The sequence below is a fragment of the Parus major genome, chromosome 2, assembly GCF_001522545.3.
Source record: "Parus major isolate Abel chromosome 2, Parus_major1.1, whole genome shotgun sequence".
Classification (NCBI taxonomy): domain Eukaryota; kingdom Metazoa; phylum Chordata; class Aves; order Passeriformes; family Paridae; genus Parus; species Parus major.
Window position 1 is genome coordinate 82106991 of NC_031769.1, and position 25817 is coordinate 82132807.

Genomic DNA, 25817 nt, shown 5'->3' on the forward strand with positions numbered 1-25817 from the left:
TGTATTAAATACCTAGCAGATGTCTGGTACGTTAAAATCACCTACAAGAACAAGGCCTGGAGATTCTGAAACATTCTCCAGGTGCTTATAGAATAAGCTCTCCACCACTTCTTCCTAGTAAATTTGTCCTTGGAACTAGTTTTCTGAATGAAGAGGCACAATCCTCTGTATGAGAACACTTTATGGAAAAACTTGAATGCTGTCTCAAAACTGAAACAAAAGTGCTTTGCATCTGATTCTCTAGGAATTGCATGTGCTTCCCCTAGAATAAGCAAGCCTGGTTGCTTGTCTCTACGGTAAAATGTAGCACCTCATTCATGTTCCAGGTGTGTTCAATTTGTTAAGTTGCCTGAAAAAGGGATGCTAGCAGTTAACTTTTACCATAAATACTTTCTTTTCTGTTGTTTCATGACAGCAATACTCTATGCCACTGAAACAACCAGAGAAGAGCCTACTTCCCTCCCAGATTCTGGGTCTTAGTGACCTTTCAAGAGCTCCCCATGAAATGCCACTGTCTGGGTGCCATGGGAAGTGGATCAAAGAGATTGATTCAGCCTACATGAGGCTGGCAAAGCAAGGAGGCCTACCTGATGAGCATCTGTGTGGCTTCTTTGTTTTTCCTTTGTTTTCTTTGGCTTTGCTTGAGTGCGGTATAAAGTGCTTGTAGATGCTACAGAAGGATCCTCTGGACTTTTGAAATAAACTCATGAAAAAAATGAGGAAATTAATTTCTTCCTGTCAGAACAGCAATCTGAAAACAAAGGTAGAGCTTTTGCAACTAGATAAGAAGTCAGAAAAGTACTGGCTTTTGTCTTTTCTCCTGATGTACTGAAGCACTACATTCCTGTGGTAATGAAGTCCCCTCCAGCCGAATATGCTGCACCTGACTGGTACTCACACTGTACTAATCCCACAGGGATTGAGGAGCCACAGTAAGAATGCTGAGTCCCAACATATCTTGGCCTCTTTCTTTACCTGTTAACATTTCTGAACACTTCTATACTAAGGTGCAGGACTTGTATACCTTGTACAAACAAGCATTAAATCTTTGCCTGCAGGAGCTGTGTTTCCTCTCTACCAGATTATATGGTTCACAGAGTTTATGGCTGATGACCATCACAGTAACAGTTATGAGACAAGAAATGGGCCTTTTGATTTTGGTACAAAAAGTGTTTGGCAGTGGGAAGCTGGGGTCAAAGACAACGCAGAGAAAAAGAAGGTAGAATGGAGAGGCATCCTGTGATGATGCTTTGTTTGTAGAGCTTGTAAACACTTCTCTGTCTGGGCCTGTTGCTTCTTACAGGAGGGAAGCTGTAATCCATGTGAGTTTCTGTATTCCAGAATCAATATTTATATTGCAGCTAGAGAACAAGAAGAAAGTCATGTTTTCTTAAATGCTGCAGGTGTAGTGTAAGAACCAGAAATGCAGTTTCCTATCACATTATATGGTACATATACTTCAGTATAAATAAAAAGCAGTAGTTAGTTTCTGTCTTCTTATGCATTATTTCTTCTCCAATTCATTCTTGGTGAAGACACATTTTGTTTCGTAATCTTGGTAAGGAAGAAGATAAGAACAGAAGACTGTTCTGAAAATGAAGTTTAATTTAGTTTGAAATGGGAGTTCCCAAAGATAACGTGCTAGCTGTCTTTGAGTGAAAGATGTATCCAAGACAAAGTAAGTATGAGTAAACTATACCCCAGACAAATCTTCCTGTACTGACAAGTGTTTTGTCTTGGAGACCTCTCTGCTATCCTCCCTTTCATCGTCCCTGCCCAGTTTAGATGCTGAAGCCTTATGTTTTTTAAATATCCTCTATAATCTCAGTTGCCACATTTACCATAGGCCTTTGGGGTATACCTGGAAAGGCATTTGATGTACTTGAACACTAGTACCTCCCTTCTTGAACAGAAGGGCAGATGTTGGACATTTAGGACAAAAAGTCCTCAGCCTTTGCTGAGATGAATAACTAGTGCAAATTCAGAATGGTGTCTTGTGTAAATGGGAACATCTCATTACTGGATAGGCTTGGGAATATTTACTGAATCTGTGGCAACAGGCAAGCAAGCAACATATGTTTAAATTTGACTGATGCTTGTTGGTGAAGCTTCTTTTTTTTTTTTTGTTTTGTTTGTTCCAATCATAGATTTAAGGCACTGAAAATGAAAATTTGACTTGCTGCAGTGCCTTTTAAAGGAACTGAACTAGGTCAGAGAGGAAGTGCTGTTTCTGAGTCCCTTACTCTCTCACTTGAGAACCGGTTGTGTTCTGTGGTCTATGTGTCATACTTAACTTTGGTAACAGTAATTCAATCCCATGTGCTGATTTGTAAAGTGGAACTGAGGTTCATTTCAGTTTTGGTGCAGCTTGGTTGAGACCCAGTTTCATTCAGTCATGTGTCTGAAAATTTCATGTGCTCCTGTGGATGCTAAATGCAAAAAACAAGCAGGGAACACTAAGTCACATAAACTTCTCACTCTGGCCTGAGAAAGCATAAGGAAAAATCCAAACAGTCCTTGGAAAAAGACAGCAATCTTTGCAGGGGTTGTTTAGGATCCTTCTTGTTTATTTGTAAGAAACAGTCAAGGGGTGGTATTCCACTTGACCAATGATAGTGATGTGTAACTTTAATTGTCATTAATAAAATCTCTCAAGAAATCCACCCCGGTTAAAATACTGTTTAGTTATGTACAGTTAATGTTCTTATCCCATTTGTAAACCTTGTTTGTTGTACCCCTTGTTTACTCCGATGGTTATTAGTAATGTTAATTACTTACCAGTTTTTGAAGTGTTTTAAGAGTTCTTATGAGACATTCCTCTATCCCTTTCCCTTACTTCCCTGCTACTATGTAACAAAGCTGCTCCCATGGGGGCTGGGCCACCTAACAAAGCAACTCCCATGGAAGCTGTGCAACCGAATAATATGCAAACTAAGGCATACAAGACACCAAAACAATGAGCTAACAGAGGAATAAAACGACAAAGAAACATATTCTAGCAAGCTATGATGAAAGAACATCTACCTACATCACCTAAGCCTGCTTAGAAACCATTTTCCTGCATCACCATGACCTAAAGAGGACTGGAATGGACTGACCACCCTAGACAACAAACCAGAACAATGGGCCTTCTGGCAACTTTTATGAGGATGGTAAGCCTTAGCTTTGCAGTGTGTGCTCCAAGGCTGAATTGTGGCTCTTCCTTGGAGCTGCCAGTGTGGGAACGGCTGTGGTACCTGCAACTTCTCTGTGCCCCCCTTCAAGAGCTGACTCTTAATAAAGGCATAAAACAGGACTCTTGTTTCCTGGCGAATTTCTTTCATTAATGACAAATGAGAGTTTTACCTCTCAGACCTTCTCAAATCTGTCTATAAAAAGAAGAATAAGAATAATAAAACTTGTTCTCTTGTACAGTGCAGAGCTGGGAGAGTCAGTGTCGTGCTTCTCGCTGTTCCTAATGTAGTGCAACATCTGGTGATCCCTTGATGTACATTTCAGCCACAAGCTGAAGGACGTTGAAGTCTCCCTCCTCCACCTTTGAGAGGTAAGAAGTTTTTTCTCCATGTGCTCCTAGAGAGCTACAGGCCTGAGCGATGCCGTGCAGAGGGCCCAGCTAGTGAGCGGGCTTGGAACAGCAATCACGATGAAGCTAGGGTTTATAATCCTGGGATAAACCACTGCGTTTGCGTAATTGCATTTGCGGGCCATTGAGATAATGGTTTTCCTGCAAAAGGGAACCAAAGTTAAGCAGAGGAACTCGTTCCCTCTCTCTGAATTGGAGGTAAATAGCTTAGGACTCAGAAGGCTTTAAAATGTTACAGCTGTGGCCACCTAGGCATGGTACCACGAGAGCGGAAGCAGCAGCAGCGGCAGAGCATCCTGCCACGGCCAGCCTGGCTTCCCCGCCCGGGCTGTACTGTGCTCCCGGTGCCAGCCCGTTCGGAATTCTTAAAACACGAACTAGCTCCAGTGATTCGGCTTTGGACAGAATACCGTGGTCACGAAACTGAGAGACAGCTGGACAAAAGACGCTGTAACAGAGATTTTCCCCCCATGGTCTCACCCCATCGGTTTTGCGGCGAAAAACTTTCCTTTCTGAGTGTTTTATGCCTTTAACTTTCCTATGTTTGTTTTAATGATTAGCCGTGTGCTCTCCCTGCGGCTGCTGGTGGAAGCCCCTCCGCCTTTCTCCCCTGCTCTGGTGCCGGAGGGGCCGAGACGGCGGCCGGGCGGGGCTTGAGAAGCCACGGCTTGGGTTTCTTGGTCCGGGCTCCCCTTCCCCCTCTGTCCTTCCCGCCGCGCAGCAGCCGCCACTGTGCTGTTAGCACACAGCACGGCGGGGCGGATGGGCAGCTCCCTTGCTCCCGCAGAGCGGCTCCGATAAGGGAACGGCGGCTTTGTCTTGCCCCCTGCCCCCTTCCCCGGGGGGTGATGAACGAAAATATACTGATACATTAATTACAAAATGTGAATCTACTGATATAACATTATATTGTTGATAAGTTACAGTTTTAAAGATTCATTTGGTTTTTACACCAGGGTTCTTGGGAATCTTGTTTTAAAATTATATCATTTAAGAGGTTCTTTTCCAGTTAGGCTGGGCACTGGCCGCGCCTTAGCTCTTTCTGGACAAGAATCACCAACAAGCTCAGATATTTCTGCAACAAAATTGCATACGAACACTTTAGCTCTTTGCAGTTTCTGGGCTGACAAAAAAAACCACAACCAAACAAAAAAAACCCCAAAAAACAAAAAACCCAAAAACAACAAACCAAAAAAACCCCAACCCAAAACCCAAAAAAACCCAGATTAATTTGAACAAAGTATATTTGTATTAATTTGAAAAATGAATCATCAATCTAAAATTGGATTGACTAACAACAGTAAAGTTAAATTAATTTATTAGCTTGGGAGAAGGTATGTTTGTCTTTTACTATCAGCAGGTCCAAATAGTCACATCAAATACCTATCACCTTCAAGGAGTGAAAAAGGACATGTGTTTCAGGATTCAAGAAGACATCTAGTGATGCTAAAGTTCAGCGTCTTCAGCTGATGGGCTTTTCCCAGACTTTCATTTATTTGGACTTGTCAGGAAAATTAATCCACAAACACCAGAGGTTTACGTCCAAAAAGGAGACAGAGGAATCCTTTTACTTTATTCGAATAAAGGGAGAGGCCATGGGGCATTCCCCTGGGGCCTCTCAAATTTTTGGAGGGCACAGCCTCCTTTTATCCCAATTCCCAGCCGCTTGTCCCTTCTCTCTTTCCCCATAGGCTGAGGTACTTGAGAGATACAGGCTTCCCGGAATGCCTGATACCTGGGATACTTCCACCACCCCCCCTCCCCCTGCCAATGCATAATCCTTTTTTAATTCTTAACTCTTGTGGAATTCATGGTGCTCTTTCAGTGCCTCTTTCATCTTTCAGTGGAATCTATCCTATTGTTTCTGTTGTCTCTCAGTGATAGTTGCATTTTATCAGCAGACCCACAGCTTTTTTGTAAAGACAAATATCCCTCTCAGAGTCTAAGTCAAAAATTAATCATTTTCTAAAAAGATGTAATAGTACCTCATGTAATATCTCACATGTTTTTGGTTTGTTTGTAAGTACCAAGGGCTGTGGTTTTAGTTTGTGGTAATTGGGATCATTTAGATCTTTGGGAATCCAATTCATCAAGCAAATTCCTTCATTGATACTAATGTTTTCAATTCAGATTCTCATCCTACAAGTATCATTGATAAAACTGAACAAACAATGATCCAATCCTGCATAAAGCCCATACAGCTCACTCTGGTATTTTTACAACACTTTCTGCGGAGGTAAAAAGTGTAAGTGCAAACACACAGATTTTCAAAGGCTCAGAAAAGGCTTTGGAGATTCAAAACTTAAATATTTGGCCTGTACAGTTTTGCCTTTACCAGAGTAGACTTTCTGATCCTTGAAAAAGTAAGTAATCTCATCAACTATCACATACCTTTGCAAACAAACAAAGAAAAAAACCCAAAAAACAAACAAACCAACAAGCAGTACCCATGCTGTCTGAATTAATTGCTCATTTGTAAGAATTTGAAAATTGTGAAAAACAAGAAAAGCTATTGATACCTACAAAGATGAATCTGACTGTCAAATGGTAAAAAGTCACAAACCAAGTTTGGTCCAGTTAGGTACCTCTGAATTTGGTCATTGAATCTGCTTATATAGCAGACATAACCAAATGGTTAGATTATTCACTTTTGAAAGAAGTCAATAAGGCAACTTTGTTTCATTATTGAAAATTTTTCCTGCACATTCAGAGTCACTCCAATTTACCAGGTTTAACTGACTCCTTGAAAGAATGAACAACAGGGGTTGATAAAAATGCATGAAGGATTCAATAGCATGTGCCAGAGAATCTCCCTGACCATTCTAAGTCAGTGCTCAATTGAGGTTCTGTCTGGTAATCAACAGGTTACTAAAGGGACCTCTGGATGCTGTCTTTGTTCTCTTTCTTGCAAAGGCCCAGAAGGAGATTACAAATTGTGCCTTTCTGCCCTAAAAGAAAAAAAGGAGAGCTGTGGGTGCTAAATGCAAAAAGCAAGCAGGGAACACAGCCTGTGTGAAATCAAGTCACACAAGCTTCTCACTCTGGCCTGAGAAAGTATAAAGAAAAATCCAAACAGTCATTGGAAAAGGACTGTAGAGAACATTCTAACAGAGCAAGGACATGATATTTTAGTCAGAGCCTGCATGCACAACCCACTGTACAATTCCAGAGACAGTGTCCTTGAGATTTCCTGGAGCAGCAAGAATGAAGAGAAAAAGTGATGCTGTGTACAAAGAAAAAGAATGATAAACAAAATGTAGTAGCCAATAGTAGCCTTGTTTAAGCTGCGTGAACCCTGTAAGACCCTATAAGAAAGTACTAAATATAGCAATTAACGAAGTTCACTTTTACCTCTATGAGGACTCTGTGAATATTCCGAGTATTTTCCTTTACCTGGCGCCTGAACAGGGGCTCTAAGCGGGTCAACAGCTCGAGCAGATTCACCCAACGGGTAGACGCGGAAGCGGATTGGAGCTGGGAGAGCAGGTTTGCACAGCAGGTGGACGCGGGAAGGGAATGTAAGCTGTGGAAAACCGGTTGATGGAGGAGTTTGAGCAGAATCCAAAGGCTAGACGGCGTCAGCACTCAGGTAGGAAGGGTCTCTCCCTTCCCCCCGTCAGTGGCTGCCAGCATGAATGTTGAATTTGCAGCAGCACAGAAACTGCTTCAAAGTATCCTTGTTAAAGGAGGAGAAGCAGGATAAAGACCTGGAAAAGCTCGTCGTATGGGCTAGGGAAAACAGGTACTTGAAAGTGCCTCCACTGCTATTCGTAGTGGAAGAATGGAAAGAAATAGATCAGTTGTGGGAAAAAACCAATTATAGGGAAAAGGAAGGACACTCTATCTTATGGCTCGACTTGGAGGATTGTAATTAATACCTTAAAAGACATGAAAGCAGAATCTACCTTTGCTGCAGCTGCATTGCAAACTATGGTTCGGTCTGAGGATACTGTGTCACAGCCACCCCCTGCCGCACCAGCCAGGCGTCTAGGTGCTTTCTTTGGGATTGGGCATGTTCGGCCAGCCAAGGGGTTAACAGGAAAGCAGTGTAGCTCTGTCTCAGAACTTCTAAGAACTCAAAAAGATGCCGTGACCGGCGGGTCTGCACTGGAGGAGCAAAAACCGGAAGGTACCCTCACCAATGATGTTGACTCCAGAAGCCACCGGCCCTGGCCAGGCGGAGTCCCGAACATCAGCAGAAAAAAGAGAACCAGACTGCAAGCCGAAGATTTATCCCTCACTGCCATCTACTGTTCATTGGGGAAAACCACAAGACGTTCCTCTCCCTCAGATGATTATCTGTGGATGCATTCTGCAGGTGGGCGTCCACCGGCAGGGGAAGAGACAATGGATTGCAATGATACACTGAAAAAAGACTTATTAGAATGGCAACAACAAATAGAAGAACTTGTGCAGCAACTGCAAGCTCGCATTGAGCAGTTGTTAGGCACAACTGATGCTCAATGTCACCAGGAGAAAGCAGCTTCACAGCAAATGCTGAGACAGCATGGAAAATCTGTTCAACAATTGCAAGATATGATACATCCTGAACCATCTGCTCCACCCTTAGACACTTATAATGTCACTACCCTATTCAGGTTCCAGTTCTACTACCGTAGAAGAAGAAAATAAGAAACAAAGATTGAGACAAAGGTGGACTGGCATCATTCAAGATGCAACCCTTGAAGGAGAGTGGCAAGCAGCAGGGCCAGTCACCTGCCCTATTCTATATGATCAACAAAATCCATGATACGAACAGCATGACTGGAAAATTTTGCAACAAGCCAAAAAGACAGTCACTGAACATGGCATCAAATCTGAAGCTATAAACACAGCATAAGACTGGCTATTCACATCTGATGTTAATAGCCCCATGGACAGCCAGAATTTAATGCATTTACTTCTATCTCCATTGCAATTCATGGTGTAGGAAAAAGAATGGAGAAGACAAGCTGCTCTGGAAGCCAACCGACCTCGAGATCAAAATGATAATGCTGTATGGACTTAATCCTGACATGCTCACTGGATCAGGAATCTACAGTCACATGACCATAAAACTTAATTTTCCCCTTAAAATGCATCACCTGTCAGTGCAACTAGCCCATCAAGTCTTCAATGCAGTGCCTGATTCAAAACCTCACCCATCCTTTACAACTGTATGGCAAGGCCTTACAGAACCATACCTTCATTTTATTGATCATCTGTCAGCAGCTCTGAAAGCTCAGAATGATATGACTGAAGGAGCAAATCAAACCACGTTTAAACTGTTAGCTTTTGAGAATGCCAATGCAAAAATAAAACCTATCCTTTCTACACTTCCATAAGAAACAGATGTGGGAGGCATGCTAGATATAGCCATGAGAGTTAATCTATCACAACAAGGACAGCTTACAAGCTAATGCAGTTGCAGGAGCCATGAAACCAACTACTTGCAGCTGCAGTTAGCAAATTGGAAAACGAACACAAACCAGGTACCCCCTGGTTGGTACCTGGTACCACCTGGTTGGTACCTGGTACATCAGTAACAAGCATTTGTTACTGATGTGGCACCAAAGGACACTTCCGAAAGTCCTCCCAAGCTACTGTATGGTGTGATAGATGCCAAGAAGATAATCATGCTACTGCTGCATGTCGTTTTGCAAAAAATGGGAGCAAGAGCGTGAAGAGCTGCCACATGGGGACACAAGTAGCCGGCCCAACTCTATAAAACAACTCAGCCCACCAGTAACCAGGGGAAGTCTGGGAATCAATTTGGCAGCATCAGTAGGCGTCACTCTTATCAACAGTACCATCCATAAAATCCCAACTGGAGTCACAGGACCCATTTATTCTGTCTCCAGTGCACTTGGTGCTTTGCTAATTGGAAGGTCATCTACTGGAGTTGCAGGACTCATTGTTCTCCCAGGAGTTATTAATGCCGATTATACTGGTGAAATACGAATTTGTGCTTCTACATTAGCCCCTCCACTCATGGTTAAAAAAGGGACAAGAATCACCCAATTGGTGTTGTTTCAAGAGGTCGTGACTGAAAAAGACATTTTTCAACGTGCCCCTAAGTGTGGAGCTCAAGGCTTCAGGTCTACTGGAAATATAGTGGTGAATCTTGTGCTACAAATGAAATGTTGACCAATAATCGAGGTCACCTTATGTCAAAAAATGAAACAACAAAGAGTCAAAATGATGCTAGATACAGGACCCGATGTCACCTTCATCAGCTGAGCCTGGTGGCCGAGAGATTGGCCTCTCCACTGAGCCTTAAACTCAGTACAAGTTGTAGGAGGACACTCTATACCACTGAAAAGTGTGCACCCAACTCAGTTTCAATTTCCCGAAGGACAAACTACCACTGTGTCCATACATTATGCCTTTGCCTGGAAGCCTTGGAGGGCTCATTGGCCAAGATGTTCTAAGCCAGCTCGGAGCAACATTAACACTTCCTACCCATCCGACTTTTTAGTGGTCGGCACTGCTGAAAAGCCACCGACCCCAAAGATTCAATGGAAAACTAATGAACCTGTGTGGGTCGAGCAGTGGCCTCTCTCTTGGGAGTGGCTAACAATCGCACATGGACTTGTTAAAGAGCAACTCCAGGCAAAACACATACGACCATCGCTCAGCCCATGGAACACCCCAATATTTGTCATCCCAAAGAAATCTGGCAAGTGGCGACTACTGCATAATCTGCACAAAGTAAATGATCAAATGTGGACAATGGGAGCTTTACAACCAGGGATGCCCTCTCCCATAATGCTACCACAGGGCTGGTATCTTTTAGTTATAGATTTGAAAGACTGTTTCTTCAAAATACCCCTACAAAAAGAAGACACAGTGTGGTTTGCTATCATCTTACCAGCCAGCAATAAAGAGAGTCCAACTCAAAGATTTGAGTGAGTGGTCCTTCCACAGGGGATGAAAAATTCCCCAACAATGTGCCAACTGTTCATGCATTGGGCACTGACACCTGTATGTACAAGGGTCTCCCAGACAATTATTTACCATTATATGGATGATATTTTGTTCTGTCAACCTGACCCATTCCAAGACAATGACCTTGCATAAATTACTGCTCAACTTGCTGCAAAAGTCTTGGTAGTTGCCCCAGAGAAAATACAGAAACAAGCCCCATGGAAACATCTAGGATAGATTCTGACAACCATGTCCATCAGCCCACAAATACTAGAATTAACTACTGAGATTAAAACCCTTAATTATGCCCAGAAGCTCATTTGAGACCTACAATGGGTATGTTCCATTGCAGGCATCAGAAATGATGAAATGGCACCTTTAATGAGCCTCTTAAAAGGCACTGATCCACATACTCCAGTTACCCTTTCTATAGACCAGAAGAAGTGGCTCACGTTCTTAGAAACTACTCTCAATGCTTGTAGACAGAAGATTGCCAGACGTGCCCTTGGGACTCTTAGTCTGCAACCATCCTGTTGCTCCTTGCAGTATCATATTCCAATGGCCTGCTTGGCAAAAAGAAAAAGGGGGAGAAGACCCATTTGAAAGGTGTAATGATGCCAAGCAGCCTATCAAAAATGTACAGTCTTTTGGACTATCAGCAAAATGTGAAGAGCCTTTGACAATTCTTGAAAGGATTTTCATGCCACATATGCTGCCTATGAGTATTTGGCAGAGAACAGAAGCAATTGCTTACCTCATCAGAAAAGTGAGAATGCAAATAATGGATATTAGTGATGATGAACCTGAGCATATTAGCCTCCCAATAAAAGCAGAAAATTTTAAATGGATGCTGAGACATTTAGAACCGATACAGTTAGCTCTGCTCAGTTATCCAGGTACTGCGCATAATAGGCAACTTAAAGATCCACATCTACAGATTATTCTTAAGCCACAATGGTTACAGCAGCCCGAAGTAGTGCAACAACCAGTAGAAGAACTTACAGTATATCCTGATGCAGGAAAACAGTGGAAAAGGCAGCATGCACCTGGCAAGAAGGGTCAAGCTGGAAAAGTCATACAACAGATGGAGTTACATGAATCACTGCAAACGTTACAGCTTACAGCTGTCTCATGGGCACTGTGAGGTCTTCAGGCCTGTGAGATTTGGCAAAAGGGTGTAACACATGTGCCTCAAATATACACATGTTACAGTAGATACCTTTTTAAAAATTATTTGGGCCACTGCACAAGTGGGAGAATGGAGTATACATGTGATCCAACATTTAGTGTCTTGATTTGCCGTAATGGGAGTGCCAAAAGAGCTGAAAACAGACAATGGACCTGCATACGTAGGAGCACAAGTATCTTGGTTCTTACAAAAATGGGGAATTAAACATGTAACTGGGATTCCCTATGTGTCAACCAGACAAGCCATTATAGAAGGAGCCCACAGAACCTTGAAAGAGTACTTAAATAAACAAAAAACACCAGAACAACCAGAGCCCACCATTCAATTACAACAAGTGTAATTTACTCTAAATTTTCTCAGCTTAGCTGGAGATTTAGAGCATATCCCTGTGGTGATTCACAGTAGTCAGATAAAAATGCAAGCTAGTCCAGAAATTAAATTATATTATAAAAATCCAAAGACAGGTATCTGGGAGGGACCAACCCCCTTGCTGTTTAATGGGTGAGGATACAGTTGTGTTTCCACAGATGCTGGACTGCTATGGGTGTCTATCAGATGGACCAATCCAGCCATGAAAGGTGCAAAGAGCAATGTGAACGTAAATGCCTTTGATCAGTCGTTAGTTGACTGTCAGCTGACATTGCATGAGCAGCAAATGTTCCAAGACTGAATTGGTTTGAGCCATATTCTATCTCTGAAAGAATTTTAGTAGAAGACCTGAAAGAGTATGAAAGCCCAGTCTAACTGTATATAGAAACAGAAATTACAATTGTATCCCTTGCCCTTTGGGAAAGTTGCTTTTACACTTAGCTTGTAGGAATGCCAAGGCACGTTTGCTTAAAGTAGTTAGAGAATAGTTTAAGACAAAAGTTTAACTTGTGTAATAATTGTTGTTTGCAAACTATTAATAATTTTAGAGAAGATAGGTACAAGAATTAAGGTGAGCACATTTGAAAGTTCAGTTGAACTTGAGTTATACTAACAAGTATAAGCTTTAAAGAAAATTATTCAACAAGTAATGAAGGCCGATTAACTGTAATTCTGAAAGTATGGTGTCATTTGCGTGAAACAAACTTAATAATTATCACTAACTCATAGTAATTATCTTATGTATAACTCTGACTAACTATCTGCTAACTAACATCCAGAAGCAACAAAACATATGGGTTACTCTAGAAAACTTAACAGGCCAGGATTCAATGTGCTTAAGCCTAGCCTCACCTGGAGATCCTTTTCACACCTGCCTCATGTCCCAGAGTCCCAGAATGGGATCCTCAGGTATTTAAAGATTTAGTTAGCAATGAAACTCGACTGAATCAATTGGCAATGTTGCAAGAGTGCAATCACACTCTTGGCTTCACATCAAGACAATTTGAAGCCTGTTGGCAAGCAAAAATTATTCTTAAGTTCTTAATGTTACTGTAGGGTCCCCAGAAGAATTAGACTTGTTAGGTTCCACCAATACCTCAGGAGGATGGCTAATGTTTAAGCCCCCAACAACAAGCCAGGTGAACATAAGGATGCAATATTGGGCTACAGTCAGCCCAGTAAATGACCTTATCACTAATACCAAAAATTAAGCCCTTTATTCACAGTGTAATCTCACAAGACAATTACCAAAGCGATTGCCTAATGCAATATTTTTAATCTGTGGGGACAGAGCATGGAATGGAATACCTGCTAGCCCACATGGAGGACCCTGCTACCTTGGAAAACTTACTTTGTTCCCTCCAAATTTGCACCAATTGTTAAATAAAACTAATAGAACAAAAAGCAGCAGATGATCGAGATGGAGCATAAATGAATTGCAGTGTAATGACGTTAGTGACGCAGAATTCTGGGGTCATGGTACAATTTGGCTAGCCTCATTCTTTACTCCAGGAGTAGCTGCCACTAGAAGCTTATCAACATTAAAAGGTTAGTTTGTTGGGCCAGAAAAGAATTGAATTTGACATCGACAATGCGTAGTGAACTTCCAGCTGATGTGAGTAGTGTACGTCATGCCGTGCTTCAAAATTGAGCCGCAATTGATTTTTTGCTTTTATTGCAAGGACGTGGTTGTGAAAAGTTTGAAGGAATGTGTTGTATGAACCTTTCTGACTACTCAGTCTCTATCCATAAACAACTGAAACAACTGCAAAATGGGTTACATGCCCTGAAAGAAGATGATGACCCAACTGGAAGTTGGTTAACCAGTTGGGGCCTCACTGGGTGGTTAAAGTGTCTTGTACTAGAAGGGGGATGAATTCTTGTTATTGTATTTATAGGGTTAATTATTGTAAGCTGTATGTTATCCTGTATCCACAAAAGTCTAGAACAAATAGTATCCAAAGCCTGGGTTGTGCAAAAAGGAAAAGGAGGAATTCTAGAGAACATTCTAACAGAGCAAGGACATGATATTTTAATCAGAGCCTGCGTGCACAATCCACTGTACAATTCCAGAGACAGTGTCCTTGAGATTTCCTGAAGCAGCAAAAATGAAGAAAAATAGTGATGTGTACAAGAAAAAGAATGATAAACAAAATGTAGTAGCCAACAGTAGCCTTGTTTAAGCTGCGTGAACCCTGTAAGACCCTGTAAGAATGTACAATATGCAATACCTAAATACCTATTATAATTACTTATAATTATATAAATAACAATTATTAATAATAATAAATAATTATTAATACTTGATAATGAAAGAAACAATTGATTATAATAAATAATTATTAATCATTAACTTCAATAAATAATTATACTATATAATAATTATTATAATATATATAATATACCTATTATAATTATATACCCTATAAGAATGTAGCAATAAACGAAGTTCACTTTTACCTCTATGAGGACTCTATGAATATTCCGAGCAGTTTTCCTTTAAAGGACAACAATCTTTGTTGTTTAAGATCCTTCTTGTTTACTTGTAAGAAACAATCAAGGGGTGGTGTTCCACTTGACCAATGATAGTGATGTATAACTTTAATGACCAATGAGATTTGTACCTCTCAGACCTTCTTAAACCTGTCTATAAAAGAAGAACTAGAATAATAAACTTTGCTCTCTTGGACAATGCAGCTAGGAGAGTCAGTGTCGTGCTTATCACTGTTCCTAATATAATGCCACATGTTCCCAGTTTCATTTAGTCACGTGCTTTATTTATGACTAAATGCAATGTGAATATATGTTATATATTCAGCTCAGATTTTGAATATGCTGAGGTCCTCAAATATAATTTACACTATTCTCCTGGAAACTGAAGTTTTGTCTAAGGTTCTAAATCTATCAGTCTTTTTCTGTAAGATTAGGTTCCTTGTGAAGAGAGGTTCAGTGTTGCTAGGTTTAGCTCTACCTCCACACCACCATTTCTCATTTGGCTGTGCTTCACAGTATCTTTGTTGTACACTGAAAAGCATATCATGTATCTTGAAATCTCACACAGCAGTTCTTTCACAGCTACTTCTTGAATATCCTCTTTTGGGAAGTTTCTATCCCATGCTCATAGAGTACCTTCCCAAAGAGTCTCCCAAGTGAGACAATGGAACTAGTCCTACCAAAGTGTCTCAATTTTATTTTTTCGCCATACATCTTGTATGTTGTAAGGTAAGAATAATGTATTCCAAAACACCACAGGCAGATTTATAAGGAATATTCAATTCATTTATTTGACTACATGATGATACTGCAGCAGGAAACTATCTCAAGTACTTCTGGTAGTATAAGACTGAATGTATGGAAAATATTTTTCAGTTCAGTGTGAGTAAACAGTTATTCAGAAGAGACATGCATGAGGCAATCATGGAGTTATATCCCAAAGGGCACCCTTAGGAACAGGTGCAAAACCATTTAACTTCTAAGGGTACCTCTTCTGCTCTATTTGGAAAACATTGTTCCCGAGTGGCCCCTTGCTCTGAAGGTTTAAGCTTTGCTCTGAAGTATTAAAATCTCCACCACTGCATGTGGTTATTTCTTTGTAGAGAAGGACTGGAGATCCAGGGGACCATTACATGGTTCTCCATATGTCAGGATGGATCCTGTAGTTCCTCCCTAATGCCTTAACACAGTAATAAGTTCTATTTTTCGGGGAATTTTGCAAGTCAGCAAAGAGTATTAGTGCATGAAGAATTTAGCCTTTGTACTCATGGCAAAGAGATGGACTTCTGGCCCAGGGGGAAACAGCCCATAGGAATCTCACAAGGCATAAGCGCAAGTTCCTGCACCTGTATTGGGACAGCCCCTGGTATCAGCACAGCCTGGGGGATGAACAGATCCAGAACAGCCCTGCCCAGAAGGACTTGGGGGTGCTGGTGGATGAGAGGTTGGACATGACGCAGCAATGTGCACTCCCAGCCCAGAAAACCAAACGTGTCTGGGCTACATCCAAAGCAGTGTGGCCGACAGGGCAAGAGAGGGGATTCTGCCACTCTGCTCTGCTCAGCTGAGACCTCATTTGCAGTGCTGCATCCAGCTCTTGGGGTCACCAGCACAGGAAGGACCTGTGCACCTTGCACCTATTGGAGCAAGTCCAGAGGGAGCCACAAAGATGACCATAGGGATGGAGCACCTCTCCTATGAAGAATGGTTGAGAGAATTGGGATTGTTCATTCAGGAGAAGAGAAGGCTTTAGGGTGACCAAATTGTGACATTCCAGTACCTGAAGTGACCCTGCAAGAAGATAGACATTTTTTACAAGGACATGTAGTAACAGGACAAGGGGGAATGCCTTCAAACTCAAAGAGAGTAGGGTTAGACTAGATACTGGGAAAAAAATTATTTACGGTGAGAGTGGTGAGGTACTGGCACAAGTTGCCCAGTGAAGTTGTGGACATCCCATCCCTGGAAATGTTCAAAGTCAGGCTGGATGGAGCTCTGAGCAACGTGGTCTAGTGAAAGTTGTCCCTGTGGCAGGGAGGTGGAACTAGGTGATCTTTAATGACCCTTTAAGCTAAACCTTTCTGTGGTTCTGTGATCCTTTTGCCTGTGCATCTTATGGTCCAGTGGGTTGGGTGGAAAAGCTGTGACCTTAAGAAGGAGGGAGGCCTCTATGAGTGAGAGGTCAATTGGAGGTGTTACCAGGGTTTGCATCAGCATTTGGCAATATCCCTGTGTCACCACTAAGATTAGTCCTTCATCTCCAAAGTCCTTTCTTTCAGGCACTTGCCTGAAATGTCTGTGTATGTATGCATATGTACTTAGGTATGTATGTGCTGTACTAAAGTGATTGCTCATCTGAGGCCAGGATTTTACCTCAGAGAGAGATTTGAAATGTAATCTAGAATTTTGTCCTTGATAGCACAGGAGCCAGGATTTCATCTGGAGGCTTTTATTTTACCATGCAGGCTGCAGATAGCCATTGTTTTTCATATACCAGCCAGGGACAATACATGTTCTATGCTATGATTCTTGAATCCAAGATTAATAAATTTATAATATAATATTTATAATAAACATATAGAGTATATTGCTGCCATCTCTTCATAAAGGGGGAGAACACCTTAAACCAAGAACATGCCCTGTGTAGTTTGTAAAAAAAATGCCCTGTGTAGTTTATCTGGGAAAATTGATGGCTGCTAAATAGAGGTTTTTCAAAGGGAGAAAGCCCCCTCAGGTGTAATCATTGGAGTGTAGTCGCACAAGAGTCTGCTTTTAATGCTGAATTTGCCTAGCAAAGTACCAGAAAACATCTGAATGGATTGCAGCTGCCCTCCAAAGCCAAATTCTGATCTGTTTCCTTGTTACTTTTGTCATTAATTAGTTTACTTGAACAGTAGGGAGTGTTTAGATCCCTGCAGCTTATGCTAGCCTCTTATTTAATGCTGAGAAAGATAACATATAAAACAATGCTCTTGTTCACAGCCTTTAAGACTTTTTTCTTTGCCTTTCCTTTCCCTTTTTTTCCCCTTAACTTTATTTTGGACAGTTTGAAGATTTTTCAACATTCAGAACAAACAATGTTCTGTTTGAACATTTTTCTCTAATCAAAATCTCTCCTTGTCCTTTAACTAACACTTGAATTACTAGACCTCATTTCCTGGTGCTTTTGTTTTATGCCAAGAGGAAAATCTCATCTCCTTCTGCTATTTGTGTATCCTGACTATCAAATTAAATTGTGTTTCTGTGTTGCCCCGCATGCCATTCTGCCTTTAGCATGTGACCAATGTCACCTGAGGTTGTTTTTGTTAGTTGAAACTGTAGGTAATTGTGTCCTGGATCTGAAACTTTCATGTCAAGTCTGAAGTAGTCCAGTCTAGTGATAGATGGAAGACAGTGATATAATTTCTGCACAATAGGATGGCGTTTTTGAAAGTAAAGCACAAATAGGCTGCTTCAGCAAACAATGTGAACAAACTTGAAAAGCAGTTCTAAGCAGCTGATGTGGTTTTTAACCTCCAGGTTGGACAAAGACCCTCCTTTTCATCTCACATAGCTGCCTCTGCTCTAGCCTCTAATACTTCATGCTCTTGCTAATCTCATCTCTTCTTTGACAAATGTCCCAGTCTGACTCCACTGAAGTCTGAAGGGGTTTCAGCACTTTAATGCGTTTGCATTTACATCCTGGCTCAGAATCAATACAACTGTCTGTCTGAGGCTTCACTTTCTTCCCGATAATAAAACTTATATTCTCTGAACATTCAGATCTGCTTTTTTAGTAGTTTCTTAATTCATTGATTAGATGTGTTTAAAGGCCATTATACTTTTGTTTGCTCTTTTCATACTCAGTGTGCACAGGCTCCTTGAGAAGTCCTTGGTGTGTTTACATTTTGGAATCTTCTTACAGAGGTTTTCATGGGTGTTTTGTAGTGTCTGCAATCCAAGTGTGACTTCTGTTGACACATCTAATTTTTTCACTTCATGATTTTTTGCTCTGTTAAGTGTATTTCAGTAGCTATGTCCACATAGGTTGAAAGTATTGTTATCCTTAATGTACTTGTAAGTTTACAGAGTAAAAATACATTTCACTTTTAGTTACCAGAAGTAAATAATCTGCAACTAATGTATCTTATTCCATGGGGTGCTCTCATGTGTTGCATGTTTAAAAAAGAAAATAGTTAAATAATATGTAGGTTCTAATTAAATGGATATATAATTGTAACACAAAAACTTTGTTGATTAGCTTTGAAAAAAATTTTGCAGTCTTCAGGATTTCCCCCTGTCACCCTAAATTAGGAACAATGGAATCACAACATAGACTCTCTAGCTGGAATGTGCAAGACAGTGAATTTTATTCTTCCAGATCTTCTTTTATAGACAGGTCTGAGAAGGTCCAAGAGGTAAAACTCGCATTGGTCATTAAACCAACACATCACCATCATTGGACAGTTAGGAACAACACCCCTTGACTGTTTCTTGCAAGGAAACAACAAGGATCCAAACAACACCTGCAAAGGTTGTTTTCCTTCTCTGAGGACTGTCTGGATTCCTCCCTATGGTTTCTCAGATCAGCATGAGAACTAGTTTCACACAGGCTCAAGCTAATGCCTGAAGCCTAAAAATCTCTTATTTAACCATTGTCAGTTCCCACATCCCCCTTGTCCCATTCATGCAACAAAGGAAGCTGTAAGTAGTCATTAAAGATGTCTTGATTTTTAACTCATAATTTCTTAGGAACTATCAGTGACAAATATCTGGGAATTGTTGACGATATTTAATTTCATGCTTTTATTTGAGAGGGAAGTAAGCTGACCCTTTAGTTGTGGATGCTAACTGTGAAACAGAGAGCATGGTGCCTGTGGAAATTGCAGGCCACATAGCTTTCTCAGTCTTGCCTGAGAAAGTGGCCTGGGAAATCATGGGGAGGAATTAAAACAATCCTCAGAGACAGAAAACAGCCTTGCAGGTGCTGTTTGTCTGTTCCTTGTTTTCTTGCAAGAGAAGGTTGAGGGGTGTTGTACCCACTGACTGATGATGGTGATGTGTTAGTTTACTAGCCAATAAGAGTTTCTTTTCTGTACTTTTCACATATCAGTCTATAAAAAAGATCTAAAGCAATAAACCGAGAAAATTTCTCCTGATCAACTCCCTAGAGAGTCTGTGTTGTTCTTCTCGCCGTTCCTAATAGAGCGACATTTAGTAGCTGTTGATTTTGATCAAAGTTAAGATAAAGAGCTCTGATATGTGTTGCTCATGTTTCTCCACTACTTACAGGTTTTCCCACTTTGACTTCTGGAGTGTGTGTGGTCTTTCCCTGGCTTTCTAGGTGCCATCCTTCAGTCTTTTAGTCAATACTGAATTTATTTACCTGTCATTGGAAAGATGATAAAAATAAAGTATATTTTTCCTGTTGTATGCTTCCCCTAATATATAGGTATTTGTTTGAATATCAAACCTCTAATTAATAAACACAACAGTTTTCTTATTACATAGGATGTTTTATGTTTTTTATTAAAAACCAAAAACCAAACAAACCAAAAAAGAAGTAGCAACTGAACTGTAAGTTAATTTCTAGTCCTCCTAGGGAAAGATTTGTGTAAAGCATATTGCGGAAAAAGCAAACAGCTAATCTCATGTAGAATAACTAACTAAAGGGGCTGCTTTATCTTTTGTTATTCCTCAATAGTTCATTACTATTACTTATGGAAATAATGTAGGTAAGACATACAAATTTGAACACATTTATGCCTTTAATATCACCCTCACTTTTGAAGGCTATGTTATTATATTATCTTCTTGGTTATTTTTTTCATAACTCCTTTTGTCTGAGTTAAGATTTCTCTAGCACAGGTAAAGTTCTCACCTATAAGCCCTAAATATCCAAGCAGAATGCCAACTGTTTCTACAAATAAGGAGTTTACTGGAACAAATAAGCTTTCCTTCCCACCCATATAAGTAGTACATTTATGAAAATCATTAAACACCTAAGCCTGCAACTATTCATGCGTACAGGTAAAATTGCTCCTTGTGAAGTTGTAGGAACTACTGGATATATGTATGGACCTTGTGGATCTTAATTGCTGTAAAATTTGCTATCATATGTGATGCTAAAATAGTTTTTAAAGTGTCTAAAGCAGCTATAATAATAGCACTTTAACTCAAATATGAAAATTATTCAATATAACTTTGTGTTATGAAAACTAAGCATAGAATTGCATATCTTCATGTAGCAGACTTTTATGGTATTCTAAATTGGGTTTTTTCTTAATACCAGTGAACAGGTGAAAATTATAATCTACATTGTTAGTTCTGTCCGTGTAGGTTACAGAGAAACAAGTAGGACTGATGATTTAAGGAAAGACATAAACTGTAGGCTCCATAAAATCAGATAGAGCAAAAATACTCTAATGAACACCTAGAAGAGGTGTTTTAAGCAAATTTTTATGTCATGTGTGATGTGATGTAATCACATCATCAGCTGTGTTCACAGCTGAATTGTATCTGCATACTTGGTCCTAAAGAAATATTGCTCAGTCATCAGTAATCCTAGTATGTTTTAGAACCATGTTAATACTGCCAAATAAGTATTTAAACTGTCAAATGAATTTAAGAGAAGATTTTTGACATAATTTCACTTTTGTGCATTACAGAATGAATACTGTCAGCCTTTTTCACTCACAAATTCTTCGTGGGATTTCCCTTTTGCAATTTTTGTCTTTAAAACCAGAACTGTGTAAGCATTATACATGTAAAATTCCAAAGAAACAGATGGCTTTTCTCATGTAAATTTACACAGTACTAAATCAGGCATACTTCTGTGCTTTTTTTTATTTATTTTTGTTTTTCTTCTTAGATGATTACATGTAGAACATATGTTCTACATTATTTTGTTATAAATTATAAAGCTATAAATGGTTATATTTTTAAATTAATGTTATAATTAGAAAGAAATTATTTTATAATTTATTTATAATAATGTCTTTTCTGTGAAAAATATTATTTCTCCACCTAGCCTCCATTTTTGTTTACTTTTGCTTTTGTTTTTCATTAATATATTTGTGTTTACAGGCCTGCTCAGAGAAAAAGTGAAGCTGTAAATTTTAGCAAATTGATGAGTAATGGCTATGGGTGTGACTGGTTTCAGCAGTGTACTGGATGGGAAAAAAGACTGAAGAAATATCAGAAAACAGTGAGCACTCTGAAGGTAACATTATTGAAAGCTGCTTCTTCTAAAATAAGCTGGACTCTCAAGGTAACAGCAGAGGGCAGCGTCAGTATTTGTGCAGCTCTCTGAATAGGGTGAGACACATTGAATTACTGTGCTTAGTTTACAATACCCTATGACCAGCTAAAGAAAGGAATGCTTCTGTTTGCAGTCAGCAAAGGCAGGTGCTTTCATGGCCTTTTTTCATCTCTACAATTGCATTATGTTCTGTTCCCATTCAGGGGCCTCTGTGTTCTGTTCTAGAGGCTTCTCTGTGATGTGTTTCCATAAAATGCTGCAGAGACACAGCCAACTTGCCTATTTGACCTTCCACTGCATGTACGAGAATTTTTTTTTTATTTGTGTCAAGGAATGCTTTTGTATACTCTGGGTATTGTCATTATTCCCTTGACCTTGATATAACAATGTATGAAAGTCTTAGAGGCCAGGTATTTTAGTTTCTCTGACACTTCAGCTCTGTCTGAATTCATCTTTGTGTCTTCCATTAATGTATCTATGGTATATATATATTTGGTGTGCAAAACCTCTTCCTCCAGGTGAGTATTAGGAGAAAACAGAGAACTAGAAATTGTGTGGTTTTGTTCAGAAGAAAAAATGTTGTAAAACTGAGGGATGAAGCCAGATTTCAGTCTGAATCTAAAGGAGAATGCATAACCTTCACTCCACTCTTTAAGTTAACTTAAGCATCCAAACTCTGATCATGAAGAGGATGCTGCTTTGAGAGGCTCAGTGACACAACAATCCAACCATGTAGTCTAAAAGTGCTCTTCCTCAGCATGAAAGAAAACCTTGAATATTCTTCTTTGTTTTCAGATTCTATTTAACTTTCTTGTGTGCTGACATTTTTCTTTGCCATTACTGTAAGTAAAATTAAAGGGGATTTCAAAATCTCAATTTCATTAATGTGGTGATAGTTGACTTTTTTAATGTGTGCGCCTCTAATGAGACATCTCATTAGAGATATAAAGAAAACTTGAAGAATTTTCAGAGTAAGCATGAAGTTGGTTTGGTTATACCACTTAGGCAATAGAGAAGAAAAGTATGGGTACACTGTAAAGGCTGCTGAAAAGTCAGTGTGATTGACATACACATCCATCTAATTTTTGAGTTGCTTTTCTTTCTCAAATTTTTTGATAACATGATACCTGCTTTGCTTCTATTGCCTTTGTTTGCAATCATAGCTATTCCAATTGAGATTGGTTCTGTAGCTCAATGTAAAAGGAGATTGCTTTTAATGTTCTTAACAAAATGATTTCATCCAGATATGTATCTTCATTCAGTTTTGACCTTGTCATTTTCATTCTTTTAGGTGATTGCTGAAGGTAGTGCTTTTACTTTTTTCCCCACCTGTGTACTTACTTCATCCAAAGCAATTGGCAGCATGAGCACCTTGCTGCCCCCTCTTGAGGTGGAGCTTTCTCTGTTCTCACTTGAACAGAATAAGTCCTAGACACATCAGGCAGGAGCTATAACCCATTCCATATGTAAATCCATAATCTCTTTGTTTTGGGATACAGATCTGCATCATACTACAAATTTCTTAGGTAGCATGTTTATCTTGTTAATTCAAAATGAAAAGTAGTGGAATTTATATGTATTTTGCCATGAGAAAGAAACCAAAAATTTTAGCTGACCTTTCATGGTTGAAATTATTTTGTAAACTTTAATCTTTTTTTCTGTTGTTTCTGTTTTTTTCAGAACAATCTGAATCACCACCTGCAAGCAATGAGTTAAAGCCACTGTTTCAGGGAAGTAACTTGAAAGACTGTTGGGAAACTAAAGCCTCGTATTGCTTATACAGCCCACGTTGGCTAGATTATTTTTCTAATTTAATTCATCCCTGATTGAGAAGTTTGTGAGATGGATGAACTTCATTGGGCTTGATTACAGCAAATTTTAACGAATAGGCAACAACTGTCAGTGCTTAGTCCTGCTGCTTTGCTGTTCCCAGACAGGGTTACCACATTGCTGCTCACTCAACTAGACACAGGTATGATATTGATGTGTCCAAATCAGCAAGTTTCTTCAGTTAAGTACAGTTGTACTGATGAATTATGCCATAAAGAAAGGTGAAGGGGAACTGTGTGGTATGGGATGAAATGTAGATAGAAAGAATTGAACTGGTATGGATACTTGTAGTAAAAAAGGCAAACTTTCACTGAAAAGACTGCTTCTTCACCCCAAACGCTCATTTAATTCAAACAGATACTCAGCTTTCTAGGACAGTTCTGTTGCTGTGCCTGCTGCACAAGAACTAGTTGATCAGTCATAGTGTTCAACCATGTAATTAAAGACCTGGCGGCATTTCTTGGTATAGTTTTGTTGTATAGAAGCTGAATCATTGGCTAACAGTTATACAGACCCAGCTATCTATGATGTCTTAACTTTCAACTGTTTGATAAAAAGAATTGTCTATCCTGAAGTCTTGACTGCAGCAAAAATTTTATATGTTAGTCACTGTGTTTATTCACACCAGCAGAAGTTTGTATTTTGAAATAGCAATGTATTTCTATTCTACTTTAATATTTTGAAAAAAGTTAAGATACACTGATATTTCAACACTTGGTATTTTATCTACTTGGATTAGGATATATCCCTAAAATCTTATAAATAATTAAATATTGATTATAAAGTCTACTAGAAAGTGGAAGCAATTTCATTACCATGTTTTTTGCTAATACCATGAAAAGTAAACTCTTAATTTTTAGAATTTCCTCTTCAGATTACATTCAGTATATTTTATGCCTTTGAAGTCCCGAAGGTTCTAAAATTTATTATTAGATATAGAATTCTTTGGACAGAATATTTAGAGTATTTCGTCTAATACTGCTCTTCTTTAGAACCTCGATGTAAAAATTGGTGGAAATAGGTAAAACACAGCTAATCTGAACCCTCAAAATTTTCAGCAAACTGTAGAAATTTTGCTGTTGACATTTTCAGACCTAGCACCTGAGTTAATCTGTGCTATTCATTATTTAGAACAATTCAACTAAGTTGCATTTAAAAAAATAAAAGGCTAAAACATTTGCAAATGCTTAAATGTATGGTTGCTGGCTACTCAGCAAATTTTTCCAAATGTAACAAAAGCTTACATCAAGCTGTAGCTTTAGTGGTGTGTGAGATAACTTGTATCTGTTTTCACTTACAAATTGTGTTGTGGATTATGTCCAGATACATTGAAACCATTAATTTTGCTGCGAAGGCAGAGCTTTTGGGGAAATCCATTTTCCTAGGCTAGCGTATCAGGGGATGCCAGAGTTGGAGCTCATAGAATTAAAACCTGACCAGTTCTGGTGAGTTGACCTGGACACCAGGTGCCTGCCAAGCCTCTCTATCACTTGCCTTCCCAGCAAGACAGGGGAGACAAAATAAGATAGAACACAACTTGTAGGAGTGACTCCAATAAAGGGTAACAGAGCTAGTGAAGGTTCTAGAAAGTCTGTAAGTCTATGAGGACCAGCTGAGGGAGCTGGGGTTGTTTAGCCTGGAGAAAAGGAGGCTCAGGAAAAACCCTATCGCTCCCTACAAACTGCCTGAAAGGAGTTTGTAGCCAGGTGGGGCTTGGTTTCTCCCAGCCAATCAGTGACAGAATGAGAGGAAACAGCCAGGAGAGATTCAGGTTGGACATCAGGAAGAATTTCTTCACTGAAAGGCGGGTTAGGCATTGGAATGGGCTGTCCAGGGAAGTGGTGGAGTCACCATCCTTGGAAGTGTTCAAGAAACAACTGTACATGACAGTGCTATGGCTTAGTTGACAAGGTGGTATTCAGTTGAAGGTTGGATTTGATGACCTTGGTGTTTTTTCCCAACTTATATGATTGCCTTTAATGTGTATTCAGCTTTCCTTAGTCAAGCCAAGGAGAGGTTTGATTTACGCTGTTGGTAGATTGAGTATGAATGGATCACAGTTTGAATACTGTGAGTTAGAATATTAACAGCCTGAGAGTTCTCTTCACAAGAGACGTGATCCCAGAATCTGTCTGCATCCAGAATAACAGAGAGCTGCAGCAGACACATAACTTGCCTGTTCTCCAGGGGACATGAAGTCAAAGTGG

The 25817-nt window shown here is 39.8% G+C and overlaps 1 protein-coding gene across 1 annotated transcript; it reads left to right on the forward strand.

The window, feature by feature from the left end:
* The first annotated feature begins 353 nt into the window (after positions 1–353).
* C2H7orf57 (chromosome 2 C7orf57 homolog) lies at positions 354–24184 on the forward strand. Its single transcript, XM_033512158.1, is given in 7 exon segments — positions 354–596; positions 830–932; positions 1059–1094; positions 1096–1219; positions 20388–20486; positions 21604–21741; positions 23461–24184. Coding segments are annotated over 7 exon segments (708 nt in total). The 5' UTR covers positions 354–424; the 3' UTR covers positions 23497–24184.
* The last annotated feature ends 1633 nt before the right edge of the window (positions 24185–25817 follow it).